This window comes from Hemiscyllium ocellatum, chromosome 4, assembly GCF_020745735.1.
Source record: "Hemiscyllium ocellatum isolate sHemOce1 chromosome 4, sHemOce1.pat.X.cur, whole genome shotgun sequence".
Taxonomy (NCBI): domain Eukaryota; kingdom Metazoa; phylum Chordata; class Chondrichthyes; order Orectolobiformes; family Hemiscylliidae; genus Hemiscyllium; species Hemiscyllium ocellatum.
The window spans coordinates 108,722,695-108,735,116 of NC_083404.1; the positions used below are offsets into that span (position 1 = coordinate 108,722,695).

Consider the following 12,422-nt stretch of genomic DNA (forward strand, 5'->3'; position numbering starts at 1 on the left):
GGGGGAAAAAGAAATATTTCGCTCAGAGGATTGGGAGTCTTCAGAATTCCCTTCCTCAAAAGTGGAAGCAGAATCTTTCAATATCTTTAAGGCGGTGGTCAATAGATTTTTGATTACCAACGGATGAAAGATTATCAGCAGAATGCAGGAATTCAGAGTTCAGGTTAAAATCAACCATGGTCTTATTGACTGGCAGACCAGGTTCAAAGGGCTGAATGGCCTATCTTGTTCCTTGTTCATATGTTCGTAAACCTTACAGAAGTCACATACTTGAGTAATATGTGAAGATAGCTTTCAGTGCAATGGTATAACATAAGTAGACAGGCAAGAGACTGAAAGAACAGACAGCATCAAGAGATGAAGAAGTTGATGTTTTGGGTGTAACTCTTCAGGACTCTGGGTGGGTTCAGGGAGAGTTGCAGATAAAAGGACTGGCAGGGGCAGGGTGATGAAGTGGGGATAGGTGAAGATGGGTCAAGGGTACGACCTGGTTAGACAATGGGAGGAATGAATCCAGTTGGTGGAAGGGAGGGGGAAGAGTTGGGAAGGGATTCAGGAGAAGGGAAGGAAGGTTATTTGAAATTGGAGAATTCAATGTTGAGTCCTCTGAGCTGCAGGCTGCCCAGGTAGTACAATTTAACCCTCATTGTTGAGTTCAATATATGACTGCCAATTTCTTTTGAAGGATAGGATACTGACCAGGACTGAGAGATTTCATTGAAGTGTTTGTTTCAGTTAAGGATAAAAAGGAGAATCTAGAAGAAAAACTATCAATGACTTGAAAGATCAAAGATCTGTGGCCCAAGACAATGTCAATTCTAACTTTTTCTACTTTGCAATGAGATGTTGAAAAAAATTATTTTTTAATGAGACAATGGAGTGCAAGATCATGTACTGTACTGTGTAATAATGTTCTGTATTAGAAAGTGTTGCACCTCTGAATAAAAGGATGCAAAAGTAATACTCGTAATTAAATGTGTATAGACTTGCTGTTTGGAATTCCTGGGAAGCACAGTGGCGTTAGCTTGCACAATCGCAAAAGACTGGTATCCTATGCTGTCACCATCATACTACAAGAGTACCACTCAAGGTGAGATTTTTATTTAAAAACTGAGAGATTTCATACTGGTAAATTTCCACTCCTTGCATAATTTAATCCAGAATGATGCAAAACTGAAGTAAGTGACCTTGTTGCAGTTTTGTAGTGAGGCATTGTATCATTATTTATACTCTGTCATACAGTTTTGACCTGCTACAACTGATAGTCTTATTAGGGGAGAGGGAACTGGAAAACACAAACATCCGTGATTTGGAGGGATTTGGTCACTTAAATTGAGCACATGGGTGGGGAGAGTTGGGGTGGAGGTAGGGGGGTGGTGGTTTGGCAGAGCAAGACAGAGAAAGACATCAAGGGCAAAGATGTGACTTTCCAAAGTACCAGTAGAAAACTGGCTAGGAAGTACAAGAATTAACAATGAAGTAAAAGTTTAGAGATGTGAAACATGAGGAAAGTAGGAGCCTTTTCATGCCTTTGAACCAACACCACCATTCACTTCGATTGTAGCTGATCTGCATGTTAACTCTGTCAAACCTTCTTTGGTGCAGTAACAATTTACACACTTGTTTTTTGTGTTTTGGCATTTTATTTTGAGGGAGTCATCTTCAGAATTCTAAACCCATGGAAATATAAACCATAACTGTATGGCTGGTCCAGTTCAATTAATGCCAATGGTACTCGCCCTCCAAAAACTCAATAATAAACGTTATTCACAGTGTGGAATACACTACCTGCACTACCTCCTGTCATTGCTGCCTGCTGTCTTCCTTCCTGCTGATGTTATTCTATTACTGTGGTGATGCTGCTGATCTATTGCACTACCTGTTATAGGACTAAGTATACTCTGGCTCCACAAGAATAATTAAAATATTATGCAAAAGTTGCTGTATCAGCCCTGAGCCAAGAAGGAAATAAACTAATGTTAATAATCCAGAATGCAGTTCAGTGATCTTGATTGGATAATCTGTGCATGTGCAAAGAACAACTTTGGGCTCATTCCTTCTCCCTACTGACCATATGTATAAAAATTGGGTAAGTGAAGAAGATAATGAAGGCATTCATGAAATCCTCCCAAATCGGTGTAGGTATCTTCGGGGCAAGATATAGAACTAGAAAGTATACTGTTTCAAGGAGTGAATCTATAATGTTCCATAGTCTCTCAATCCAGGTTTCACTGGTAGAGCTCCATGTATCCTTCCCTTCACCCCGACATCTATTTGCTTTCAGTATCAGACTGGCCCCTTTTGCAGTAATCTCTTGTATCCTTCAAGCTCATGTCTGAGCATAATTTATGATATGACACTAGACCTCTTTATTTGTGTAGGTATTCAATATCCCATCTCTGCAGCAAGGCTATTACACTGATAACATTACAATCATTTAAAAAAAAAACGAAGCTGCTGGGGAACTGAGCAGTTCTGGAAGCATCCATGGAGAGATGAGCCAAGCTAATGTTTCAAGTCCAAAAATGAGTCACATCAGACTCAACCCCACAGATGCTGCCAGACGACCTGAGTTTTTCCATTTTGTCCTTAGATAGCCAGTATCAGCAGTATTTTGCTTTTGTAACATTGAAATCACATCAGACTCCCAGGATACAGTAAGAATTTCCATCTGTCCTGATTTTTCTGTCCATATTGGTGATAATAGAACAATACAATGCAGAACAGGCTCTTCGGCACTCGATGTTGCGCCTACTTCTGAACTATTCTCAGCTCGTCCCCCTACACTATCCCATCATCATCCATGTGCTTATCTAAGGATTGTTTAAATCTCCCCAATGTGGCTGAGTTAACAAAATTAGCAGGGAGGGCATTCCACGCCTTTACCACTCTCTGCGTAAAAGATCTGCCTCTGATGTCTTAAATCTATCACCCTCAATTTGTAGTTATGTCCCTTCGTACAAACTGACTTCATCATCCTTGGAAAAAGACTTTCACTGTCTACCCTAACTAATCCTCTGATCATCTTGTATGTTTCTATCAAATTCCCTTCTTCTTTCCAATGAGAATAGACCCAAGTGTCTCAGCCTTTCCTCATAAGACCTTACCACCAGACCAGGCAACATCCTGGTAAATCTTCTCTGCATCTTTTCCAATGCTTCCACATTCTTCCTGAAATATGGCAAACAGAGCTGTACACAATATTCCAAGTGCGGCGGCATTTTGTATAGTTGCAGCATGATATTGCAGCTCTGGAACTCGATCCCTCTACAAATGAAATCTAACATACTGTATGCCTTCTGAACAGCACTCTCAACCTGGGTGGCAACTTTCAGGGATCTATGTTCGTGGACTCCAAGATCATCTCTGCACATCCACACTACCAAGAATCTTTTCATTGACCCAGTACACTGCTTTCCTGTTATTCTTCCCAAAGTTCATCACCTCTCATTTAGCTGCATTTGCCACTTCTCAGCCTAATTCTGCAGTTTATCCAAGTTCCCCTGCAACCTGTAACATTCTTCCAAACCCTCCACTACTCCATTGACTTTAGTGTCATCCGCACACTTACTAATCCATTCACCTATGCCTGCGTCTAAGTCATTTATAAAAATGACAAACAGCAGTGGTCTCAAAATGTGGCACGCCACTAGTAACCGGACTCCAGGCTGAATATTTTCCATCAATCACCACTTTCTTTCAGAAAGCCAGTTTCTAAACCAAGCTACTAAATCACCCTCTATTCCATGCCTGTACATTTTCTCCAACAGCCTGCTATGTGGAACCTTAGCAAAGGCTTTACTGAAGTCCATGTATACCACATCAACTGCCCTACCCTCATCTACATGCTTGGTCACCTTCTCAAAAAACTCAGTGAGGTTTGTGAGACACGCCCTGCCCTTGACGAAACCGTGTTGGCTATCTGAAATCAAATTGGTGCGTGCTAGATGATTATAAATCTTATAATCCTTTCCTACAACAGAAGTAAGGCTTACTGGTCTATAATTACCTGGGTCATCTCTACTGCCCTTGAACAAGGGCACAACATTTGCAATCCTCCAGTCCTCTGGTAATAAACCTGTAGACAATGATAACTCATATCAAAGTCAAAGGCTCTGCTATCTCCTCCCTAGCTTCTCAGAGAATCCTTGAATAAATCCCATCCAGCCCAGTGGACTTGTCTACTTTCACTCCTTCTAGAATTGATAACACCTGTGCGTAACTAACCTTGATCGTTTCTAGTCTAATATCTCCTAGCTCATTCTTCTCTTCCACAATATTCTCCTTTTCCTGAATGAACACCGATGAGAAATGTTCATTTAGCACCTCTCTGATCTCCACAGGGTCCACACTCAACTTCCCACTTCTGTCTTTGACTGACCCTATTCCTACCCTCGTCATCCTTATGTTTCTCACATACCTATAGAAAGCTTCAGGGTTCTCCTTTATTCTATTTGCTAAAGATTGCTCGTGTCCTCTCTTTGCTCTTTTTAACTCTCTCTTTAAATCCTTCCTAGCTGATTTGTATCTCTCCATCGCCTCATCTGAACCATCTTGCCTCATCAACACATAAGCCCCATTTCTTCTCATTCACAAGAGATGGAATTTCTGTAGTAAACCACGGTTCCCTTACCTCATCACTTCCTCCCTGAGGACGTACCTATCAAGGACCGGCAATATCTGTTCCTTAAACCAGCTCCACATTTCCATTGTCTGCTACCCCATTCAATGCATCCTAATTCTTGCCTAATCTCATTATAATTGCACTTGCCCCATCGAAAACTCTTGACCTGTGGGATGTATTATCGCTAAACTAAACGTAACTGAATTATGGTCACTCTCTCCAAAGTGCTCACCTACGACAAAATCAAACACCTGGTCTGGTTCATTACCAAGCACCAGATCCAGTGTGGCCTCCCCTCTTGTTGGCCCTTCCACATACTGTGTCAGGAAACTCTCCTGTACACATTCGACAAAAGGTGGTCCATCCGACATACTAGATTTATAGCATTTCCTGTCAATGTTGGGGAAGTTACAGTCCCCCATAATGACCACCCTGTTCCTTTCACTCCTACCCAGAATAATTTTGCCAATCCTCTCTTCTACCTCCCTAGAACTCTGCGGAGCCCTTTAAAACCTCCAAGCAGTGTGACCTCTCCTCTCCTCTCCTGTTTCTAATCTCAGCCCACATTACCTCAGTAGACGAGTCCTCGTCAAAAGTTCTCTCAGTCACTGTTACACTATCCTTGATTAACAAGGCCGTACCTCCCCCTCTTTTACCCCATGTTCTTAATGAAAAATCTAAACCCTGGAACCTGGAACATCCATTCCTCACCCTGCTATCCATATCTCTGAAATGGCCACAACATCAAAGTCCCAGGTACCTATCCATGCTGCAAACTCACTTACCTTATTTTGGATACTTCTGGTGTTGAAGTAGACACACTTCAAACCAGTTTGCTGTCTGTCAGCACACTCCTGTGACCCTGAAGTCCTGTCCCTGTCCTCCCTACTCTCATCCTCCTGTGCACTGCAACTACACCTCAAGTTCCCATCCCCCTGCTGAGCTAGTTTAAACCCACCTGAATAGCACCAGCAAATTTCCCACCCAGGATATTAGTACCCCTCTGATTTAAGTGAAGACTGTCCTGTTTGTACAGGTTCAACCTTCCCCAGAATGAGCCCCAATTATCCAAGTACCTGAAACCCTCCCTCCTGCACGATCCTTGCAGTCACATATTCAGCTGATATTTCTCCCTATTCCTTGCCTCGTGTGGCACGGATAACAAACTAGAGATGACAACTCTGTTTGTGCTAGTTCTCCGCTTCCACCCTAGCTCCCTGAAATCCTGTCTTACATCCCTATCCCTCTTTCTACCTATGTCGTTGGTACCTATATGGACCACGGCTTGAGGCTGGTCACCCTCTTCCTTCAGGACCCCAAAAATACGACCCGAGACATCACGGACCCTGGCACCTGGGAGGCAACACACCAACCGTGAGTCTCCTTCGTTCCCAACAAAATGTTGGGAATGTAAATGTTCAGAGAGAGAGATAAATAGTGTGGCCAGTGTTTGAAACCTTCCACTTTAGATCTTGTAAAGGTTATTGCAGATTCCCTGGAGCTGAACTGTGACACTGGTCTGACACTGATGGAGGTGAGATACAATTCACTACCAGTCATTCACCCACTCATAAATGCTCTCAGCTGCAGGAGTGAGTTTTGCTCTTGTGAACCTAGAGGCAGCCTTTTACCTCCAAACTGCTAGCAGTTTGAGAATTGGAGCAGGAGCTTTTGGAGGTTCGAAGCATCAAAAGTTCAGCTACCCAGAGATTGTAATCAATTTTTTTGACTGTTTCTATACCTCCTTTGTCCCCATACCTATAAATTGGCAAGGCCAGTTTAATTGAAACAATCATTCTACTGGATTCCTACACTGATAATTTGTGGATATGACTTTGGAGTTACACTGCTATTGGTGCCTTGCTGTCAACCCAAACCAGCACCAAGATGTGTGGATACTTGCAACCCAATATAGGTTAGCATTGCTGTTCAATATACTAGATGAATGGTCCAAATCAGAAGAATAATCATATCCAAGCATTGACTCTCAACTCAGTGACTTTCTGGTTGAAGTGCACTAAGCCCACTCAGAGCGATAGAGGAATAAAAATGCAGCACAATATGAATTATTTCTCATCTTGTCCAAATTGTATATTATGCAGTCATCCAGTCAGTGCTTTGCATGTTTGATAACTGAACTGATCCTGCTGTTCCTTCAGAAAGTGCAAGTAAAGGAAACTGATCTGCTGTAGGCAAATCCATTGTGTCATTACTGAGCACAAAATGGTCATTGTGGGACAAGTGTTTATGAGAACATATGTGCAAACAAGATTAGTATTTTTTTTAAAAAGCCTTCAGAATAGACCCATGCAGCTCCCTAAAACATCAACAGCACTGATTGTAGTACCCTGCATTAGCCATTTTCTGTGAATTACTTGATGATTTTATTTTAAGTTGCAGAAATTTGAATGGAAGTTATCACAGATTTGGTATAATTTGCTGGTGTTTTAGAAGCATCTGACCCAAGTATCACATGATATTAATTGAGGAAGAGATACTTTTGGTGATGTATTAAGTTTCCTGACTTCCTCTGGCAGATCAAATTTTCCTCCTTATGATCATTTTTAAGTCAGTGCATAATTAAAAAATAGGAAGAGTATGCCCTTCAGCACTTCAAGCTTCCTGAATGTTGTTTTACTTCAATTCCACATTCCCAGCTGACTCTCCTATCCCTTGATTCCACCAGAGTCTAACAATCTATTGCTCTGTTTTGAACGTACTCAACAATTGAGCATCCACAACTTTCAAAGGTAGAGAATTTCAAATATGTACGATCTCCCTTTAAATAAAATTCTTACATTTCAGTTGTAAATGCCTGAGACTGAATCCTAGTTCAAGATTTCCAAACTGGACAAGCATCTTCAAAAACATCCTTCCTATCAAATCCATTAAGTATGTCATGTTTCGTTTAGGTCACTTTTCATTATTCTAAATTCTGGGGATTATATCTATCAATTATTCAGTCTCTTGTAGGTTATTCTCTTTGCCCCAGGAAATTGACTAGTGAACCCTTGCTGTCCTTCTATGCTAAATATGTCCTTCTATGCTAAATATGTCCTTGCTTAATTTGTAAAATGTGTTGGGACTGCAGGATACTGCACAATTCAGAATGGAAATTGACAACAGTGTGGAATAGAACTTGGCATGCAAATAATGCTATCCAAAGTTAGATATTTTTAATTCCTTATAAGGTGATCTAAAGTACAATTTTCATTATTATATCTCTTTTCAGATTTCTGAACAGTCTCCGACTGAGGTTGAAGCAGCTTCATCCTAATGTGAACAGCACCCTAAGAGAAGATCACATAGTCCATGTCCATTTTAAAGAAGAGATTGGCATTGCTGAATTGATTCCTCTGGTCACTACGTACATCATTCTTTTCGCATACATTTATTTCTCTACCAGTAAGTTGAAATGTGTAACTTATTGGAAGATTCTAGTTCGATTGTTTTTTAATCTGCAGTTCCAATCCATAATCTCTTTCACTGGAGTTATGTGGCACTTTGTCAGTATTGCTAATGGTGCCCTGAGATGTGAGCTGCCCACTTTTACATTAATGATCCCATCTTACTAAAATGTATTAAGTCTGCATTTCTGACTGTGGGTGACTGGTCATATCAATGAGCCAGTGGACCAGGGACCCAGGAATTTTGTGCACTTTGAACCAATTAGTGGAAAATTTGACAATGACATTTCTAAAGTGAATTAATTAGAGTATTATTGTAATGCCAGTCCAGTGTAGCATTACAATAGTTCTTTTCAGTATAAATGTTTTATTTGATTCATGTTTCTATTGTATTTGTCTCACTTTTTATATGTTGTAACTTTACAGGGAAGATTGACATGGTGAAATCAAAATGGGGACTTGCACTTGCAGCAGTGGCAACTGTTCTGAGCTCACTGCTTATGTCGGTTGGTTTATGTACACTTTTTGGTCTTACACCTACCTTGAATGGTGGGTAAGTGTCAATTAAGAATCTTATTATACCAATAAGGTGAACTCCTTTCACAGGGTCCTTGTGGTGTAATGTTCATACGAGGTTTCAAATTCCGCTCCAAGATGTAAAGGAAGTACTTTATAACGTACAAACAGGTTTATAATTTTGTTTAAAAAGCTCTTTTTACATTGCCATAACCAAAATTTCTGTTTAAGCTTCACTGTAATTAGTGGTTTTGGGTTATCCTGCTGAGATTGTAGCAGTTATTTGAACTTCAGAGAAAATGGTGTGAATAAAAGAGAAGACATTGTTGGTATGACTCGGGCTATGATAGTGTGAATACACTTAGTTGATTTCACTCTTACCTGAGTTGTAAAAGTGGCTTATTTTGAGGACAGGATAATGACTGGTTTTGAAAGAAAACAGGACAGAGTGGGAGCTATTTACAGTGTCAGCCAGCATAAGGATTAGGATGTGAAATGCAGTCATTGTAAAGGATTTCAAGGGAACAGGAGGTGAGTCTCCCATAATAACTGAGTTATAAAGGAGTAATTCTACACTACTTCAATAAGTTCAGCATTTAGATCGAGTTTATTGAACTTGCTTAAGTTTGTGAAACAGTTGCAAGAAGATGCTGTCACAACCTTATATGTGGGCCATGCATCTAACATGTCACTAATGAAATAAGAATGCCAGAGAAACTCTGGATTCTGTAGCATCTATGAAGACAGAAACTGAGTTGATATTTCAATTTGATGATCTCATTAGAATAGGGGGTACTTAGTTTTTAAGCAAAGTGGGGAAAGTTGGGTGCATGGGGGAGGAGAGAATGGAATTTGAAGAATTAGAATTCCTACAGTGTGGAAACATGCTCTTCGGCCCAACAAGTCCACACCACCCCTCTGCAATGTATCCCATCCAGACCCATTACCCAACATTTCCCCTGACTAATGCACCTAGCCTATACATTCTTGAACACAGTGGACAATTTAGCATGACCTGCACATCTTTGGACCATGGGAGGAAACCAGAGCACCTGAAGAAACTGGGAGAATGTGCAGTCTCCACACAGATGGTCACCCATGGCTGGAATCGAACCCCGATCCCTGGTGTTGAGGCAGCAGTGCTAACACTGAGCCACTACGGGAGAACAATCTCTGATAGAATGGAGGGCTGGAATTCAATAAAGAAAGCTACAATGATACAAGAAAGCAAGATATGATTAAAGTGTTTTATTTTGGAAAACAATTGGTATGTGATTATACTGGAGACAATCTTTACTTTGTCTTGCACTAATTCATGAATTAAAACATACATTGCCTAATTCAGTTGCACCACTGTTTTAAGAAGTGTTTCACTAGGTGTGATTAGTTGAAGTATAGTTAATTCTGTCTATATAATTAAATATCATTGTTGTTAACTGAAGAAACAAAAGATGCCTCTGGAGGAGGTACAAGTGTGGAAAGCAAGCTCATCACCATAGTTGTCATCCAAAAACAGAAAAGAAAGGGCCAGGGGATTATGATCTGAAACTGTTTAACTCTGTACAATGCAAAAGACAAAAAGCAAAAAGTGCCTGGTCAAAACATGGCGTGCTGTTCTTCCAAGTTGCGTTCGGCTCCATTTAAACAAGTTAGGAAGCTGTGGGCAGTAAAGACAAGAGTGGGGTGAGAATTGACTTACGGTTATGCTTTTGAACTGAACAGAAGTGTTGAGAAAACTATTGGTAAATCTGCATTTAATTTCTTAAACATAGTTTTTAATTTGCTTTTTTGTGTTCTTCTTAAAGTGAGATATTTCCTTACCTGGTTGTGGTTATTGGTCTGGAAAATGTCCTTGTTCTCACTAAGTCAGTTGTTTCAACCCCTGTTGACCTTGAAGTCAAACTGCGAATAGCACAAGGTAAGAAAAAAAAACACATTATTCAAAGTTATGTACACTGTTTCCCCCCCCGCCAACCCCCCTCAACTACTGCTGTCAGCTTCCCAATTCATTTTTTCCCAGGTCAGTTTTTCTAATTCAGTAATTGATAAAATGAGCGATAGATTCATGGTTTTTGGTGGAATTGTTTCTAAGTTTTAATTCATGATTCCAACTCAAAACTCATTATGGCATTATGAAATAAAAACAGAAAATGTGGGACAGGCAGCATTTCACAATAACAGAATTGTGACAGTGCGTAATGAGGTCATTTGGCCAATACCTGCACCAATTCTTCAAACGAACATCATTTCTTTGTATCAGTCTTGTTGTTTTTATCCCCTATAGCCTTGCACAATATTTTTATGTAACCTTTTATCACAGGGCAGGAAGTTCACATGTAAGTTTTTCTCTCACTCTGTAGAATGACTATGTTAAGCAAATTTTGGAGAAATTTGTTCTGTCACAGCGGTAAATATTAATTTCAACAACAAAACAACTCCAGTTTGATAAATTGATAGCCTAAATGAGCAATTAATTAAAAAATGTCAAACATTATAGAAAATTAATAGACTTTGCTTTTTTTGTTAAGCAGACCAATGAATGGCATAAAAACCAAGGCCAAGCTAAATTAGTTGGTTTTAACTGGCACTGGCTTTTATCCATCTCTTCTGGGGCATGCTCAGAGCAATCCGTGGCAGAATTCACACAACCTTAGGGTCTATGGTGTGTTGCATTTCAGCTAAGTTTTTTTACTCATCTCCCACAATCTTTGACAAGGTCCCACATGGAAGACTGATAAAAAAGGAAAAAGCACTTGGGATATGGGAGTAACTTGTCAAGATGAATCAAAAATTGGCTTTGTCACCGGAGACAGAAGATGGTGCAGAGGGCTGTGGGGTTGGATTCCGGTGTCAAATAGTATACCGCAGGGATCAATGTTGGATTCCTCATTATTTGCTGATAGGGTTTTTTGGTGGGGGGAGGAGGAGGAGAGTGGCCATTTATCTACCTCAGTTTCACTCACCAACTCACTAAATGGATTCAGAAAGTTTGGTAATTAATGCTGCTGAGGAGCTGTATGGGTCAGCTGTTGAGGTGCCAACGTGGTCTTCCACCCTCCTTTCTGGTCTAACACTCCAGCTATCCCAGGGTGTGCTGTTGTTGCAACCACTCCTCTTCATGACCCTGTGTCTCTACTCTCCCAGCAGTCCAGCTTTTATTTGCCTACTCTCCAAGCCAGAGTTTCCTAACAAGACTCTCAGGCCCCTCAGATTTATTGCAATGGTTCCAGGCCTGGGATTGGATGAAAGCACTCACATTGTGCTGCTTTTCCAATCAAAGACTGTTTTTTCTCCCACTTTTGCTGCTGACAGGCTCACTAGTAACAGAACACTGGGGAGAATCCACTTCACGTTGGAGGAACAGTTCCTTGTAAATCTTCAGTTACACTTAACTGTATTTTCAAGGACTTGATGTACCACATTGAATTCGTCATATCTATAACCATTAACCACCCGACTCACCAGATATTAAATCTTCAATTTTCGTGGATATCTTTTAATTGCGATTTTGCATCATGAAAAGGCAGGGAAGCATGGCAGATGGATGATGTTGGATGTTGAATCCTAAAACTAAAAAGGCATGTTTTTGTTGGGTTAAGTATAAACTGAAACCGGATTGTAAATTAAAATGTCACAATGTGTTAATTCCAGTTTTTTTATATTATTGAGTAATTTGGTTTGCTGTAATTAGTCCCCTGCTGGTATTTTGTTTTCTAAATCTGTTCTCAGTTTGACATTGGCTCATCAATTATAACTTTAGTTCACCATTGTAGTAAATGAAGTTATTTCAGTGGCATTTATTTGTACCTGTAAATGACATAATGCTGAAATAATGCCAAATCTGACCCTTGTGACAGACATAAAATTCTGTAGTT

The 12,422-nt window shown here is 40.3% G+C and overlaps 1 protein-coding gene across 4 annotated transcripts in view; it reads left to right on the forward strand.

Annotated features, from left to right (window-relative positions):
- Window positions 1–12,422, forward strand: part of scap (SREBF chaperone) — a 152,945-nt gene that overhangs the window by 74,141 nt on the left and 66,382 nt on the right. For all 4 annotated transcript variants that reach the window (XM_060823755.1, XM_060823754.1, XM_060823752.1 and 1 more), the window contains 4 exons: window positions 985–1,090; window positions 7,857–8,029; window positions 8,458–8,584; window positions 10,353–10,465. In XM_060823755.1, the coding sequence (XP_060679738.1) occupies window positions 985–1,090; window positions 7,857–8,029; window positions 8,458–8,584; window positions 10,353–10,465 (519 nt within the window). The remainder of the gene's footprint in view (window positions 1–984; window positions 1,091–7,856; window positions 8,030–8,457; window positions 8,585–10,352; window positions 10,466–12,422) is intronic.